We start from the raw sequence: 17,601 nt of genomic DNA, 5'->3' as shown, positions 1-17,601 counted from the left end.
GATTGCAATATATATATTCCTCATCTTCTCCTGTGTCACGCGCAAAATGTTCCCATCAATAAATGTCACTAGTGTGTGTCCCATACAAGTGGTGTGAGACCTTATTTTTTTTCTGGATTATTCTTTCCCTTGCTCTTCAGTCCGTGGGCACGTGGTTGTAGGGGGGATGTCTGCTTTTCAGCTATTATGATTGGTCAGTGGAAGTGACGTCGCGCATGACGCCGGTGGCTAGCAGGCATGCGTGACTAGCTTGCAGACTGGGGATTGACGACGCACAGGAAGGGTAGCTAGCACAGGTTTATTGCAAGCCAAGTTTCCTTAACTTTTGTTCCTGAGAGGATAAAGCTGAACGGCTGTGGTTTTTGTTTAAATCCGCCGTGCCGGGCTGCGTGGATATCTTTTGTTCCCCTGCTTGTGTTCAAGGAAGCGCCGCTAAGATTTTCCCCTTCATTTCTCACAGGTTGTTTGGTGAGTAGTGTGTCAGTCTGGGTGTCGCCAATTTGACTTCTCTAGTAGCCGGAATGTGTGTATGAATGAACAGTAAGTCTGAAACCCATTTTGTTGCTCTTCGTTTTTCGTTTTGTTAAGCTTTCATTTGGGGTGGTGGGGAGGTATCATTTTCACCCCATGTTTTTCCGTGGTTGAGTGGTGTATGAGTGAACTCTAGGCTTTTTATGTCGAAATTTCTAATTCTCAAAATGGCGACTTTCTAGCCAATATGGAGAATTGATAAACACTTAAATTAAGGGAGACATGTATTCCCTAGCATATTCTCTAATAAGTTCAGAATTTGACATAGAGAATTTTTGGATGAACTTGGATTTTAAATGACCAGTGTAATGGTGGTCCCATGTCAATATGAACAGATTGTTGTGCTATGTCACAAGATGTACAAGTCCCATGTTTCAAGCATACTCATGTAATAATGTCCTAGTATTTTGTCGGAAAACCTTGTGGAGTGAGTTTCATGAATTGGGGGTTGAGAAATTGTAAATTTGTCATGAAACTGGATTTTTGGTATTTCTTGTGTAAAACAAAATGGCGGATTTGTGGGAATAGTGGTTGCCCTTGGAGGGAGTTGATTATTTGCCCTTGTCAGAAATCGAAAGTTATTTCCCCTGGCCAATATGGCCGCTGCCCTGTTTACCCAAAACATAAACTTTTTGTGAAAGTGTGTTTGACTTGAGAAATTTTTGCACATTGCTTTCCCAAGTTAACTTTTATAAATTGAACTTATGATTTTAGGGTTTTATATTTCATGGAGAGGTCAACCGGAAGTAACCTTCAGCCATTTTGAAACTTTGTTGACATTGTTTTGAAAAACTGTGTACTTGGATACCAGTTTGTTTTCATGTAGGTTTTTGGAACTTTTTCAGTGTTTTGGAGTTTAATTCAGACTCTGATAATTTTCTGGAACTTTTTGCTATAAAGTTAATAGTCAGTTGGACTTTGAAAATTTTAGGGGAAAGTTTTCCAAATATTTTATACATGATAAGAACAAAGTGGAACTTAGTTTTTAGGAGTGATGCTTTGTCACCATAAAAGGCTAAGGTTAACATTGACTTGGGAGAACGTTGTGCAATTAAGAAACGTTCTGGTTTTAAGATAGTTAGACTTGAACATAAGTTATTATGTTGCGCAGAACCTGCCTACCTGCCTATCTGCCTATCTACCTACCTACTTATCCTGGTACCTACTACCCTGGTGCCTGCCGTTCTGCTGGGTGGTGATGATGATGTGCGTACCTAGCCAGTCCCTGGCTGGGGTTACCCGGTTCCCTGCAACCCTGGGATGCAGTGTTCAGGAGGAGAAGTGGTATCGTTTTCATTGAGTTTTGGGAACATTGACTTTTTGGGGATTACATGAACAATACGGTGTTCCCCCTCTACACGAACAGTCCGTTGTTCTCCGCTTGATAGCGTGTTTATGTTCCGCCGATAGCATTCTCCGTCGAACCACAGTAACCCTTTATTGCATAATTTCCGTGAATGTTCACCGGGTTAATATTCATGCGCGACTGTACCAGAGACTGTGCATTATCATGATTGATTTGTGACATTGATGAACCGTGGGATCAAACGTTCTGTTAATGAATTGAAATCACAGAGACATTGGGTGATCACTGCGTTTGAATGTTGACAACACCCCCTCATGTATTGAAAATTAACCTAGACAAAAGGGTTCTTGGATTTTTGAGTGTGCCCAGAGATATTTTGTGGTGAATTGATGTTTGTGTCAAGCTAATGAGGTGTTGTGTGATTTTGGGTGAACTATTAGTGCAAGCAGGACCTCACATCGATGGATCATCACTTGTGATTATCTATTTATTGGTCGTTCTGGTTTGAGAAACAAGCGCGGTAATTGTGTTAATAACTTATTGGCTTCAATTTTTGATTAGTTAGTTAATGTGATTGAATTAGTGATTTAGTTTTAGATTCAATTAGCTTTTGTTGGTTAACCCCTTAAGTTTGAGAGAGAGTGTGCTTGTTGTCTTGTATTGTGTATTTATGTGAATAAATTTATTCTTCCTCTTTAATTCAAAAACTATACCGGTCTTGTCTTGCCTTTCATTTTTAATCTCACATTTCTTTTTCTTTTATTTTGTACCACGCGAGTAGCGCGTGACAATTTGGTGGCAGCGGTGGGATTCGAAATTGGTTAGGTTTTCTCATGGTTTGTGTTAGGGACGTGTTGTCTGTGTTAGTGTGAATGAACTGGTATTAGAGTGGGAGGTTGGAGGGTGCCTGGGACTCTGAGTCTAGGGTAGGCTACTGGAGAGTTAGTTTACACCCAGCTGACACACCTTTCTTGCCAGGGCCCGGTAGAGGAAGGGACTCCAGGGGGCGTCTTTCACCTCACTACTAGTACTAGTATAAGCTGTTTAGATTTTCTTTTGGGTCTAGTTTGTTTAACCCCAATAACATTTTTCTTCTGTAGTGTTACTCCATTGACCAATCGTTTCGTGTATATGTAACCGAGTGGTGGATTACCTAAGGATACAGTGTCATGGGTTTATAGTCTGTGGCAGTGTATTGAGGTATTAGTCTGAGATTTTCCATAACAACTGATTTGGCAGTTCCGGTTTTGAATTTCCATCTGAGATAAAAATGTGTTTTTCCTTGTTGCGGTGGTTGTTGGTTTAATTGCTGTCATTATTCCTGATCGCTGTTGCGGACATTCCTTGGTTTTGACAGTGACTTTGTTTGGGTTTTCCGGGAACCGTGCTGTTTGGTTTTGAATGTGGAAGTGTAGCCACGACCCTGGGTTGCTACGTTCCGGAACGACTTATCAGAAGCCGGCCGACAAGGACCAAGAGCACATGTCGACGTCATTAGAGAGGGAATCGCCGCGTGGAGTGGTCGTATCTCCTTCGGATCTGAGGACACCATCTTCTGGACGAGGGAGAATTCTTCAAGAGCTGTCCAAGAGCGCAGAGAGGGCGAAGAAGGACGCGACGAGGAAGAAGGCTGTCGCAGGCGCGACCATGGACTCTTCCGTGGAGGACCAGCTGTGGGCTAAGTACCAGGAACATGGTACTTCGTTTGGACTGTCCGGTTCTGCGTTGCTGACCTATGTGACTCAGCAAGTGCAGACGGAGTTGCAGCGACTGAGGGAGAAAGAGGAGCGGGAACGAGAAAGTGATCGCCGCGAGAGACTGCGTCAGGAGGATATCGAGCGACAAAATGAGATCCGACGGCAAGAGAGAGAAGACCGACAGAGAGAGTTTGATCGCCAGGAGGCCTTGAGAAGAGATGAGATAAGAAGGTTGGAGGATGCACGTGAGCAGGAAACAGCCGTGCTCCGAGGGCTAGTGGAATCCAACAAGAGCAAGGACGACTACAAGGTTATCCTGAAGAAGTGGGACGAATCACAGGATATCGACTTCTTTTTGCTCAATTTTGAGCGGGTCGCCGTTTCTCATGGATGGAAACAGGACCGTTGGGCCGTCAGGATTGCAGACCAGCTCACGGGACGGGCTCAACAAGCTTATTTGCGACTGACGCCGGAGGAAGCAGGCCAATATGAGACCATTAAGAAGACGTTATTGGAGGAATACAGGAAGACACCAGATAATTACCGAAGAACGTTCCGGGAATTGAAGAAGATGTCAGATGAGTCGTTCAAGCAGTTCGTCAAGCGGCAGAGACTATATTTCGAACGATGGATCAGCACATCGGAGATCGCCAGGACCTACGAAGCCATTTGTGATCTCATTCTGCTGGAACAGTTCTTAGCCAACCTCACGGGGGAATTGGCGACGCACGTACGAGAGAAAAAACCCCAGACAGCTGTGGAGGCGGCCGACATCGCGTTCCAGCATGTGGAAGCGCGTCGGGAAGCTCGTATTGATATGGGCCAACCGGGTCTTTCGGGCGCCAAGTCCAGCGATAAGGGACGATCGAGTTTCAAGGGTCAAGGTGGACGTAACTATCAACGCTCTAACCGAGACAAAAGTGAGGCGGACAAGACATCGTCGAAGCCGGATAATGCTTCATCTGGACAAGACCGTGCCTCAGGTGGCAAGGATGAGAAACTGAAGGGATCGGGGACATCTCCCGACACGAGCCAAACCTCAACAAGACCTTCAGGATGGAAGCCGACCTGTCATAAGTGTCACAAACAGGGACATTACAAGAGGGAGTGTCCCGCCAGGTTTGACGCAATCCAGACGATGGAGAAACAACCTGAGGACCTTTGGTCTGAGATGACTCCACTCTGCGAGAAATGCGAGAGGATACCATTTGAGAGGAATTGCAAAGTGCGGGTCAATGGGAAGGTCTGTTGGGCGATGAGAGACACTGGAGCGGATGACATCTGCGTAAAACCCGAGTTAGTCAATCCGGAGGACTACACAGGAGCAACTGAAAAGGTGGTGCTTGCCGTGTTGAAGATTTCTGGTGACTACCCCAAAGCCCTCATCGACATGTACTCGGCCTTTGTGAGTACAATGCATCGTCATCGGTGACATGGGCCCAGACATCTTCGTCGGCGAGAATGCCATCCGCGCAGATGGAGTAGTGGAGAAGATTCCCGTCTACCCCAAGAGGAGCCTTCTGGTTGTCACGAGAGGACAAGCTAAGGAGCAAGCGAAGACTCCGAAACCTACACCTGTGACACAAGTTGAAGGACTCGACGTGTCCGCTGAGGAGCTTAAGAAGCTGCAGAAGGAGGATGCAACTTTGAACCGTGCAAGAGAAGCAGCGGAACAGAAGACGACACAAGGAAAGAACAAGAATGTATCATTCAAGGTCACCAAAGGAGTGTTGAAGAGAGTGTTTATTGATGCGCAAGGTGAGCATACCCAAGTCTGCGTGCCCCAGAAGTTACGAGCGGCGGTGATGCAGTGTGCACATGATACCCCAATGAGTGGTCATCTGGCGGCTAAAAAAAACACAGGAAAGGATTTGGAGCACGTTCTATTGGCCGGGATTGTGCATCGACGTGCGGCGTTACTGCAAGTCCTGTGAGAGGTGCCAGAAGATCACGCCGAGAGGGAAAGTGGCCAAAGTTCCGTTAGGGAAGATGCCGATTCCAGGCAATCCCTTTGACAAAGTGGCCATCGACATCGTTGGGCCGATCAAGCCAGCATCTGCAGCGGGTCACCGGTACATACTCGTCATGGTGGACTTTGCTACAAGGTACCCTGAGGCAGTGCCATTGCGCGGGATCACATCAGAGCAGGTGGCGGAAGCCATGTGGAATATGTGGTCGAGGCTGGGCATCCCCAAAGAAGTTTTAACAGACCGAGGAACGCAATTCACCGGAGAATGCATGGCTGAAGTCTACCGATTGCTGGGATTGAAGGGGCAGTTTACGACCCCATACCATGCGCAGTGCAATGGGCTGGTGGAGCGTTTCAACGGGACGTTGAAGAGCATGCTGCGCAAGATGGCTGCAGAGGAGCCCAAGTACTGGGACAGATACATTTCAGCATTGCTGTTTGCCTACCGAGAGGTTCCACAGGAAAGCACCGGATTCTCACCGTTTGAGCTTCTATACGGGAGGACAGTACGCGGACCGATGGCTGTGCTGAAGGACCTGTGGACAGGTGGAGAGGATGCAGCTGAAACTAGGGAGGTCTCACAGTATGTTCTCCAGCTACGAAACCGCATTGAGGATACCTGCAAGTTGGCGCAGGAACAGTTGGAGAAGGAGAGCGTCAGATACAAGAAACACTTTGACAGGAAAACCAGGAACCGCACGTTCAAGGTTGGTGACAAAGTACTACTCCTGCGTCCGCACAAACAGAACAAGCTGGAGATGACGTGGAAGGGTCCATATGTGGTGGACGAACGAGTGGGGAAAACTGACTACAGGATCGTCATTCGAGGGAAGAAGAAGTTGTACCACGCCAACATGTTAAAACAGTTTCATGAGCGTGGAAACATGGCCGCTGCAGTTGCAGTGATTAACCAGAACGACGACGAGGAGGAATGGGCAGAGGTGAGGACGACTAAGGAGGAGATCCCATTGATACCCTTGAAGGCAGAGGAATCCAAGGAAGACATACACCTGGACTCTGAGACGCCTGAGCTACATGAGGGCATCAAGAAGTTGGTCGACGCCAAGTCCAGGATCATGACGGATCTACCTCTCAGGACTAACCTGATCATGTGCGAGATTAAGATGGAGCACGACAAACCGATTCGCACGAAGCAATACCCTTTGCCATTCCAGAGACGAGAGGCCGTCGCCAAGGAGGTGGAAGCCATGCTCAAGTTAGGAGTGATTTCACCATCGACATCCCCCTACAGCTCACCGATCGTGTTGGTGGTGAAACCCGACGGGAAGTACCGGTTCTGTGTCGACTACAGAGCCGTAAACCGGGTGATGCACTTCGACGCTGAACCTATCCCAGACGTGGATTACCTGTTCTCAAAAGTATCGCAGGCCAAGTATTTCTCCAAGATCGATCTCTGTAAGGGGTACTGGCAGATACCTATGGCTGAGAGCGATAAGGCCAAAACAGCTTTCACGACACCACAGGGATGCTTCCAGTGGAACGTCATGCCGTTTGGATTGAAAACCGCAGGGGCGGTGTTCACGAGGATGATGAGGCAGTTGATTCAGCCACTGGGGATGACAGAGATTGAAAACTTTATCGATGACATTCTGGTTTCAACGGAGACCAAGGAAAGACATCTGGAGTGTCTCAAGGCATTGCTGGAGAGATTGGACAAGGCCAATCTTGCGGCCCGTCCTTCCAAATGTTTCCTGGGATACCAGCACATTGAGTACTTGGGACACCACATCGGGTTTGGGAAGATCCAACCTGTGGAGGACAAACTGGCAAAGATCCGGGATGCAGCTCCGCCCCAGACCAAGAAGCAGGTGCGCTCGTTCTTGGGTCTCGCGGGATATTATCGGAGATTTGTACCAGGGTTTGCTGAGATGGCAAAACCTCTGACGGACGCCACCAAGAAGCATCAGCCGAATCAAGTTGAGTGGGACGACAGCAAGAAGGAGGCGTTTGACAGACTCAAGGGGAGGTTAACGTCGCAACCCGTGTGTGTTCTGCCAGACTTGAACAAGCCCTTCGTACTGCGTACCGATGCTTCCGACTACGGACTCGGGGTGCTGTTGATGCAAGATCAGGGAGATGGACTGCGCATTGTGGCTTGTGCAAGCAAGAAGCTCAACAAGGCAGAAACGAATTACTCCACCATCGAGAAGGAATGTTATGCCATCGTGTGGGGGGTATCCCGATTCAGTCCGTATCTCCACTCCAAGCCGTTCGTGGTGCAGAGCGACCACCAGCCACTTGAGTTCCTCCAGGGGATGAAGGCAACGAATCGCAGGTTGATGAGATGGGCGTTGCGGCTGCAACCCTATGCCATCACCATTCAAGCCATTCCCGGAGCCGAGAATGTGGGAGCAGATTTCTTGAGTCGAACTGAGGAATGCTATGCTGACATTTAGTTGTTGTGCACTCTTTGCTTGGACGTTTATGAGGTTGCTGTAAACTGACTACTGACTATGTAGTTTAAGCTTAAGAGGGGCATATTGTCACGCGCAAAATGTTCCCACAATAAATGTCACTAGTGTGTGTCCCATACAAGTGGTGTGAGACCTTATTTCTTCTGGATTATTCTTTCCCTTCTCTTCAGTCCGTGGGCACGTGGTTGTAGGGGGATGTCTGCTTTTCAGCTATTATGATTGGTCAGTGGAAGTGACGTCGCGCATGACGCCGGTGGCTAGCAGGCATGCGTGACTAGCTTGCAGACTGGGGATGGACGACGCACAGGAAGGGTAGCTAGCACAGGTTTATTGCAAGCCAAGTTTCCTTAACTTTTGTTCCTGAGAGGATAAAGCTGAACGGCTGTGGTTTTTGTTTAAATCCGCCGTGCCGGGCTGCGTGGATATCTTTTGTTCCCCTGCTTGTGTTCAAGGAAGCGCCGCTAAGATTTTCCCCTTCATTTCTCACAGGTTGTTTGGTGAGTAGTGTGTCAGTCTGGGTGTCGCCAATTTGACTTCTCTAGTAGCCGGAATGTGTGTATGAATGAACAGTAAGTCTGAAACCCATTTTGTTGCTCTTCGTTTTTCGTTTTGTTAAGCTTTCATTTGGGGTGGTGGGGAGGTATCATTTTCACCCCATGTTTTTCCGTGGTTGAGTGGTGTATGAGTGAACTCTAGGCTTTTTATGTCGAAATTTCTAATTCTCAAAATGGCGACTTTCTAGCCAATATGGAGAATTGATAAACACTTAAATTAAGGGAGACATGTATTCCCTAGCATATTCTCTAATAAGTTCAGAATTTGACATAGAGAATTTTTGGATGAACTTGGATTTTAAATGACCAGTGTAATGGTGGTCCCATGTCAATATGAACAGATTGTTGTGCTATGTCACAAGATGTACAAGTCCCATGTTTCAAGCATACTCATGTAATAATGTCCTAGTATTTTGTCGGAAAACCTTGTGGAGTGAGTTTCATGAATTGGGGGTTGAGAAATTGTAAATTTGTCATGAAACTGGATTTTTGGTATTTCTTGTGTAAAACAAAATGGCGGATTTGTGGGAATAGTGGTTGCCCTTGGAGGGAGTTGATTATTTGCCCTTGTCAGAAATCGAAAGTTATTTCCCCTGGCCAATATGGCCGCTGCCCTGTTTACCCAAAACATAAACTTTTTGTGAAAGTGTGTTTGACTTGAGAAATTTTTGCACATTGCTTTCCCAAGTTAACTTTTATAAATTGAACTTATGATTTTAGGGTTTTATATTTCATGGAGAGGTCAACCGGAAGTAACCTTCAGCCATTTTGAAACTTTGTTGACATTGTTTTGAAAAACTGTGTACTTGGATACCAGTTTGTTTTCATGTAGGTTTTTGGAACTTTTTCAGTGTTTTGGAGTTTAATTCAGACTCTGATAATTTTCTGGAACTTTTTGCTATAAAGTTAATAGTCAGTTGGACTTTGAAAATTTTAGGGGAAAGTTTTCCAAATATTTTATACATGATAAGAACAAAGTGGAACTTAGTTTTTAGGAGTGATGCTTTGTCACCATAAAAGGCTAAGGTTAACATTGACTTGGGAGAACGTTGTGCAATTAAGAAACGTTCTGGTTTTAAGATAGTTAGACTTGAACATAAGTTATTATGTTGCGCAGAACCTGCCTATCTGCCTATCTACCCACCTACTTATCCTGGTACCTACTACCCTGGTGCCTGCCGTTCTGCTGGGTGGTGATGATGATGTGCGTACCTAGCCAGTCCCTGGCTGGGGTTACCCGGTTCCCTGCAACCCTGGGATGCAGTGTTCAGGAGGAGAAGTGGTATCGTTTTCATTGAGTTTTGGGAACATTGACTTTTTGGGGATTACATGAACAATACGGTGTTCCCCTCTACACGAACAATCCGTTGTTCTCCGCTTGATAGCGTGTTTATGTTCCGCCGATAGCATTCTCCGTCGAACCACGGTAACCCTTTATTGCATAATTTCCGTGAATGTTCACCGGGTTAATATTCATGCGCGACTGTACCAGAGACTGTGCAATATCATGATTGATTTGTGACATTGATGAACCGTGGGATCAAACGTTCTGTTAATGAATTGAAATCACAGAGACATTGGGTGATTACTGCGCTTGAGTGTTAATAACACCCCCTCATGTATTGAAAACTAACCTAGACAAAAGGGTTCTTGGATTTTTGAGTGTGCCCAGAGATATTTTGTGGTGAATTGATGTTTGTGTCAAGCTAATGAGGTGTTGTGTGATTTTGGGTGAATTATTAGTGCAAGCAGGACCTCACATCGATGGATCATCACTTGTGATTATCTATTTATTGGTCGTTCTGGTTTGAGAAACAAGCGCGGAAATTGTGTTAATAACTTATTGGCTTCAATTTTTGATTAGTTAGTTAATGTGATTGAATTAGTGATTTAGTTTTAGATTCAATTAGGTTTTGTTGGTTAACCCCTTAAGTTTGAGAGAGAGTGTGCTTGTTGTCTTGTATTGTGTAATTATGTGAATAAAGTTATTCTTCCTCTTTAATTCAAATCCCGCAGTGGGGCACTGCGGTTATGAAATTAAAGGCCCCTCCTGTTTTTGGAACCGCAGGAGCTTTCTAGTTTGCTGTTAGGTAGATTTTTGGTTCCTCTTTCCTGTCATGCTCTCTTTTTCTTCATGAATTCTTTTCTTTTTTTCTGCCTTCTTGCTCATTCACCTGTATTTTTTCCAAAAATCTCTTCTGTTGCCGCTTGTCTCGCGATTCATGTATAGTTTAATCTGTTAGTGTTCTGATGTAAGTCCAGCAGTAGATAGGTTAAGCCTATTTTAACATACTGGAAACTGGTAATCTTCCAGTAGGTATTAATTTAGTTTTACTAAAGCCTGCTGGGACACAAGTAATGGGTTAGTGCATTTGTAAACAGGAATCGCTTGACAAGTGGCCCCCTTCATCCCCCCCTTCCTCGTCCTGATATGGCTCTGCGTAGTCGGCTGGACGTTAAGCAACAAATAAACAAACAAATCTTTAATTCAAAAACTATACCGGTCTTGTCTTGCCTTTCATTTTTAATCTCACATTTCTTTTTCTTTTATTTTGTACCACGCGAGTAGCGCGTGACATCCTGAATTCAATAATATAGAGATGTCACGTTTACTTTGAACATTTGCTCAGCTCAGATTGTTTTTTAGTGCTGATGGTTTCTTTTCAGGCCGACAGATTGTCTAAAATATGTATTGCTTCATGTAAATGACTTTTTGTTCTTCTTTTCTTCCATTCAGCGGACACAAGACTACGAGCAGAGCAGAGCGGCAAGATAAACATCAGTTCTTGCTGCTGGAGAAGGTTCTACAGGAGCAGATGGACCTGATGCGACTAATTTAGTAATTGGTTGCCAAAGAATCATGGTGGAGCCAGAGCCTGTGCTACTGTTCGATGGAGTCATCTTTTTACTGTTGAGTGTGGAAGATGTTGAAGGCACATGATGGATCTGTCGAAGGAGTGATCACTGGTAGGTGGCTTTGAATGCTATTGTTGAAGCAGACCAGTCATGCCTGTGCTATTTTCCCCAGATAACTGTAGCAAGATCTTGTGAGAGTGACATGTTATTGTTAGACGCTCTTTAGGCTTTAAATGTTACCTTGAGTGTGTGCTTTTTGGAGGATGCCAGATGTCATCACGGTTCACGGGTGTATCTTAACTGTTCATCAGTTCTCAGTCATGACCAGTTTCCCATTATCCTGGGAATTCATGCAAGGTTTATGCGTATTGGTCACATTTGTGAATTTAACCAACACATTTTGATGATAAAACTATGCTTATGGGTACGCACAATGATGGGCCTCTTTTTCTCATGTGGGGTGCGGAAAATGCATGCACCACTTTGTTTTCTGTGATCATTGCATCTGTGAGAAATAATGCAAATATTGCTCTGTGGCCAGAGCTGCCATCTGCTAGGTATTCAGGGATGTAACAGAAATTGCTACGCTGTTTCCTCAAGTTCAAAATTGCAAGTGCTACACTCAAGCAAATAATCACAAACATGCAACAGTGCCTTCTTGTGAGTTCTGATTCTCACTTTGTGTAGGCATCGGATTATTATGGGTCAGAAAAAAATTGTCCACACTGAATAGTATCACGGTTGACGCTCTCTTCTAACTATGTTTGTGCTTTCCAAATGAAGGTTTGTGAGATAGTATTGAATGATTGATGCAGGTCACCTGAGGTGTGTGATTACATTTTATGACAATGCTACACTCAATCACCATTTGCTCTTCTGAAAACTTTTTTTTTTAAAGCAAGTGCGATTATTGATTTTTTGCTCCAGGTGACAGTATGATGCTTCCAGATTGAATTGTTTGTATGTGAAGAAGAGCTGTCTGAATATTTGATTTTTGGAATTCAGTTGGCTTGTTTTGTTTGTTTCAGATCCATGACCATGAGCTCGGTGTGGTTGGTGGACATGAACTAAAGACGACTACTGATGCTGTGATGACGAAGGTGTTCCATAGGCTACACGGTTGCTGACAGGGGGCTCTGGGGGAGGGCAGGGAAAGAGACCATGGTGTACGCTGCGACTAAAAGCCATCGACAGTGAGTTGTTTTTCATAATTTGTAAAATCATCCTGGTCCTTTTAGGAAGAAGATAAAATCCATGTCTACAAAACAACAAGTTATTTCTGTCTCAAATTTTGTTCTTTGGAATCAATTTTAAATTTGCCATGTTTCACATGTGAATGATAGTTGTCAAAGCTTTTACGCTTAACATTAAATTGCTAGAAGCCAAGTTCCTGAGCTCATTTGTCAGTGTCATGGATTTTCGACTACATACGAAATAAGGATGTTAGCAAACGGTATGATGTCGTCACATATGCGTCTGCACGTCACAGTACATGTATTATGAATTTCCGAAGGCCCCCAAAGAAAAAGTCATAGTAAAGGTAACTTTAACCACTTATGACGGGTATACCAGTCATGCGCTTGTGCAGCCGCAGCGCCTTAGGACGGGTAAACCCGTCTTCTCCGTTCCGGGATTTTCCAGAAATGCTACGTCACTGCTGACACACAAATAGCAGCCAATGGTTTGGTAGGATACCTCATTCTCATGAATAAACATAAATGGTGACGCGGTTTTGCGTTTGAAGGCTATTTTCGGCCTTGTTGACAGGGTATGGGAGAGAAATCTCGACTCGTCAAAATGGCTAACGGTGACTGTCGACCGGGCCCTAGTAGGGAAAAACAAAGCCGGACTGACGCTACAGGCGGTGCAAATGATTATGGATACTGACAGGGGAAGGGGGAGATCTTCTTTCGGACAATTCGTTGGAAACAGGTAGATGACAGTGATTATAATCCTTTCTTGGAGCGAGCAAAACAGCCACCTGTGTTTGATCCACAGGCACCGGAAGATGCGCCGGGCTTATTTTTCAAAAGTTCATATTTAAACATCATTATAAGCCAAACTAATTATCATTTCCATGATTAGACACTAAAAACAGATTCTTGGTTCAATTTCCTTTAAAAACAACATAGGTTTTACTTACCTACCTACTGCCAGTTTGAAGCTAGATTTTTTTGTGAATTATTACACCCCAAACTCCAATATTCCCTGGCAGTCAGGAATGCACATACCCAAGTTTTGATTGGCAGCGAAAGGGTTAAAACAAATATTAGGGTAGGTATTTTTTTGTACTTCTCTTCTACAAGGATTACAATGTGTTGTAATTTCCTAACTCAAGTATAGTTGGTGTGTTGTAAAAGCGTATGGTGTGTATGCAAGTTTGTGTGTCTGTATGATTTTTAGCAAGTTTACAGGCGTCAGGAAATAAACTTGAGACTTTTCTCAAATCAGTGATAGTTGTTTGATGATCTAAGTTCATGTTATTTTTTGTTTTGTCATGCAGAGGCTGTTCCGTGAAGCTGTACGGGTGCCACAGGTCAAGACCTTGAAGACGGCCGTTCAAGACTGGTTTTTGGAAGCCTGTGATAAAAGAAAGAGACAACAGGCCATGGAAGAGCCTTCATGATTTGGTTTGCAGTAATTGAACTTTGTAATCTCTGTAGGCTTATTTACAATGCTAGTTGCAAAAATTTGATGAATGTAAGATTTGACTCGCCTGAGAAATTGCTAGTGAGTAATTGTATTTCACAGTTCAGGTCTGTGTGGCTGATGGGTAATGTACAGAAGAGTCTGGGGTTTTGTTGGACATTATTTAAGCTAAGCTTTAAACTTCACACTCTTCTACAGATGATGTTCAGACATGATGTACCCTTTTAGGTTGTGTCAGAAAGACAGAAGACTAAACTGGAAGTGCTCAACTACCATTACTATCAGTGGAGACGCATGGATGCATTTGAACTTTTCTTGTGGGTATCCCATACTAAAAATATAGAATACATGATTCTGGAAAAGCTGTTCAAGGGCACTTACACACTATATTCGATTTTTAATACACGACTCAAACCTTCAGGCTAAATTAAAATGAATAAAATACAAGTATAAAGAGTTCAGAAAAGAAGAAAACAAAAAGTGAACAAATAGAAAGAAAAGGTTTTAACAATTCCTTGTCATTTATGGGAGTCGAACGCAAACAACCTAGGCAGCTTGAAGGAGACAATGCATGATGCGGGTTTTTGTTGTTCTTTATTATTTTTTGGAGTTGAGTTGAGAATTTAGAAGCGAGACTAGAATTAATATACTTTTTTTTGTTGTTGCTGTTAAAACCGTTATGATTGGATTTCTATAGATGTAAGTCTTGGTGCACCTGATAAAAATTTAGCCCTTGAATGCAGGCAGTGTAAGGTAAATGAAGCAAAGTTCTCTCCGAAACAGCAAAAAAAATGCATTTCAATTATATTGATCCTCGCCACCTTATTTTGTTTGCTGAGCAGCTGGCCGCTGGAGACTTGTCTATCATTTTGTGAGTAAGCTGCGTGTTTTACATCCATTTTGAGATGGCAAACCTATGTTTTACGCAGTCTGATAAGTTTTTTTTAATTTATGAGTTTTATGTCATGTTTTTTTTTTAATTTATGAGTTTATGTCATGTTGGTGTGCTTATACATATCAGTGGAGAAGGGGCATTGAATAAGTGTTTCTTTTTGATATCATTGTTCTGAATTTTGACTATTAGCTGGCATTTTACCTTTTGTTTCATTATTGTAGTTGTTACTTTTGTGTAGTGAAACTTGATAACTCACTGCTGCCCATGTCTAGGTTGTGTCAATTGTTTTTTCTTCACTGAACGTACCACTGATTATCAATGATGACATCAGGGTTTTGTTCTGTTTTTTCTCTGGCATTTGAATTTGCTTCAAATCATTGTGAACTTTTTTTTCCATGCAAAGTTACTGGTATATGTGAATATGTTAACACACTTCAAATCAAAACCTGAAATGTCTCCTTTTTAAAAGTAATTTTTTTAATTTCTTTTATTTAAATGGTACACATTCATATGATTGTCTCCCTTTTTTTTCCTTTTTTTTTTTTTTTCCCTTTTTTTTTCTCTCTCCTTCTCTTATTTTGTTTTTTTCTTTCTTATTCTTCGGTTTGTTCTTCCTTTTATCTTCTTATCCTCTTTCTCTTGCTTGTTCCTTGTCCCAGTATGCTTTCACGCCGCCCCATCTAATTATTTTGTGCTCCATCCACATCTGAATTTCGTTCAGCTGCCTTGTCCGAAATGTGTGTGGGGCACATATGTATGTTTAATGTCAATGTTCATGTTTCAAGTTCCTTGCTTTGTGAATTGCATACCAATGTTTTATGCAGTCGTGATAGATTCTAAATGTATGTGTTATCCTAGTTTGGTGTACATTGACTGGATTTCGATCCCTGGAGAATGGGCATTAACTAAGTGTTTGTTTGTGATATCATTAGTAATCTGAAGTTCAACTATTAGCTGGCTTGTAGAACTTTTTTTCTCTTTTTGTTGCTGTTCTGTATTCAAACATGTTGATACAACTCACTGCTGCCTATGCCTAGGCTGTGCCAATTATTTATTTATTTGTTTACATCAATGTGATATAGTGACGAGTGTACATCAAAATTCTCTCTTATAAGTTATACTGGATTCTTCACTGCATGTACTACGGCGTATCGATGATGACTATCAGGGTTTTGTTCTATTTATTCTTTGTTCTGCCAATTTGAATTCTGCTTTGAATAGTATTTTGATCATTTTTGTTTCCGTGCTGCTGGTATGTCAAAATGCAGTGAAATTAAAACCTGGAAGTCACAATGGCAATAAGCGAGATTCAAATCTCTCCTTTGTTTTAATCAATTTATTTGACTGCATTTTTGAGTCACTTGAGAAAATGTGACTCTATGTAATCGGTCAGTGTTAGTCTGTCCGGCCGGCCGGCCGGCCGGCCGGCCGGCCGTAGACACCACCTTAACGTTGGACTTTTCTCGGAAACTATCAAAGCGATCGGGCTCATATTTTGTTTAGTCGTGACCTCCAATGACCTCTACACTTTAACGATGGTTTCGTTGACCTTTGACCTTTTTCAAGGTCACAGGTCAGCGTCAAAGGAAAAATTAGACATTTTATATCTTTGACAAAGTTCATCGGATGTGATTGAAACTTTGTAGGATTATTCTTTACATCAAAGTATTTACATCTGTAGCCTTTTACGAACGTTATCAGAAAAACAAGGGAGATAACTAGCCTTTTCTGTTCGGCAACACACAACTTAACGTTGGGCTTTTCTCGGAAACTATAAAAGTGACCGGGCTCAAATTTTATGTGAACGTGACTCATTGTGTTGTGAATAGCAATTTCTTCCTGTCCATCTGATGCCTCATATAATATTCAGAACTGCGAAAGTGACTCGATCGAGCGTTTGCTCTTCTTGTTGTTTTAGAACTTGTACATAATTATGATCATCTCTGTTATCGAACCTGCACGCTTGACCTTTGTCTTTCTGGATCAATACAATGTTGTGCACTGCCCATTATTTGTTTGTGAGTGCGTAAAGCGGTTGTGTGGTCTGCGTAAAATTGTGTAGGTCAATCGTGACATCTGCGTGGAGAGTGCGTCAAATGCGTGAGAATGCGTAAAGCAATTGTGACATCTGCGTGGAGAGTGCGTCAAATGCGTGAGAATGCGTACAGCAATTGTGACATCTGCGTGAAGAGAGCGTAAAAAGCGCGTAATGCCTGAGAATGCGTCAATAATTCGTGACATCTGCGTGGAGAGTGCGTAAGATGATCAGGACATCTGCGTCAAGAGCGCGTTAAATGCGTAAAGCAATCGTGTCGTCTGCGTGGAGAGCGCGTTAATAGCGTGAGAATGCGTAAAGCAATCGTGACGTCTGCGTGGAGAGTGCGAATTTGTCTTGGTGTCAAATAAGCGTGCGCTGGAGGTGCGTATGGTCTGCGTAATCTGAGGGAAAACGAGTGTGTCACGCATGTATTTCGCTTTGCAAAATCGCGCGCGTTACGCATGCGTCCAGTGCAGTTGTTACGCAGAGTTTGGCGACTGCGACACGCATTCGCTGCGCAAAATTTTGCTGGCTGGGTATGTCTCACAGCTTCAACAGAGGAGAGAACAAACATGTTTTGCGTACTCACGCTTGATAAACCTAAACACAGGAGCAGCCATTGTGGAGAGATCTACTTTTTGACGAAAGTGACCGAACAACTATAAATGACG

The 17,601-nt window shown here is 43.4% G+C and overlaps 1 protein-coding gene and 1 long non-coding RNA gene across 2 annotated transcripts; both read left to right on the top strand.

The window, feature by feature from the left end:
• Window positions 1–111: 111 nt before the first annotated feature.
• On the top strand, window positions 112–4,966 carry LOC138980654 (GRB10-interacting GYF protein 2-like). Its single transcript, XM_070353563.1, has 2 exons — window positions 112–468; window positions 1,643–4,966. Exon 2 carries the CDS (start codon window positions 3,239–3,241, stop codon window positions 4,964–4,966), a length of 1,728 nt encoding a protein of 575 aa, XP_070209664.1. The 5' UTR covers window positions 112–468; window positions 1,643–3,238.
• Window positions 4,967–11,091: 6,125 nt separating this feature from the next.
• On the top strand, window positions 11,092–16,898 carry LOC138979659 (uncharacterized). The gene is made up of 3 exons (XR_011460078.1): window positions 11,092–11,459; window positions 12,377–12,541; window positions 13,852–16,898. It is a non-coding gene; the product is annotated as an uncharacterized lncRNA (long non-coding RNA).
• The last annotated feature ends 703 nt before the right edge of the window (window positions 16,899–17,601 follow it).

The sequence above is a fragment of the Littorina saxatilis genome, linkage group LG11 (assembly GCF_037325665.1).
Source record: "Littorina saxatilis isolate snail1 linkage group LG11, US_GU_Lsax_2.0, whole genome shotgun sequence".
Classification (NCBI taxonomy): domain Eukaryota; kingdom Metazoa; phylum Mollusca; class Gastropoda; order Littorinimorpha; family Littorinidae; genus Littorina; species Littorina saxatilis.
The sequence above is the reverse complement of the archived record's forward strand: the minus strand, read 5'-3'. Positions and strand labels throughout refer to the sequence as shown.

What these genes read in the sequence shown, in the direction of transcription:
- LOC138980654 (XM_070353563.1), top strand. Translation starts at nt 3,239, where the DNA reads ATGTGGAAGTGTAGCCACGACCCTGGGTTGCTACGTTCCGGAACGACT.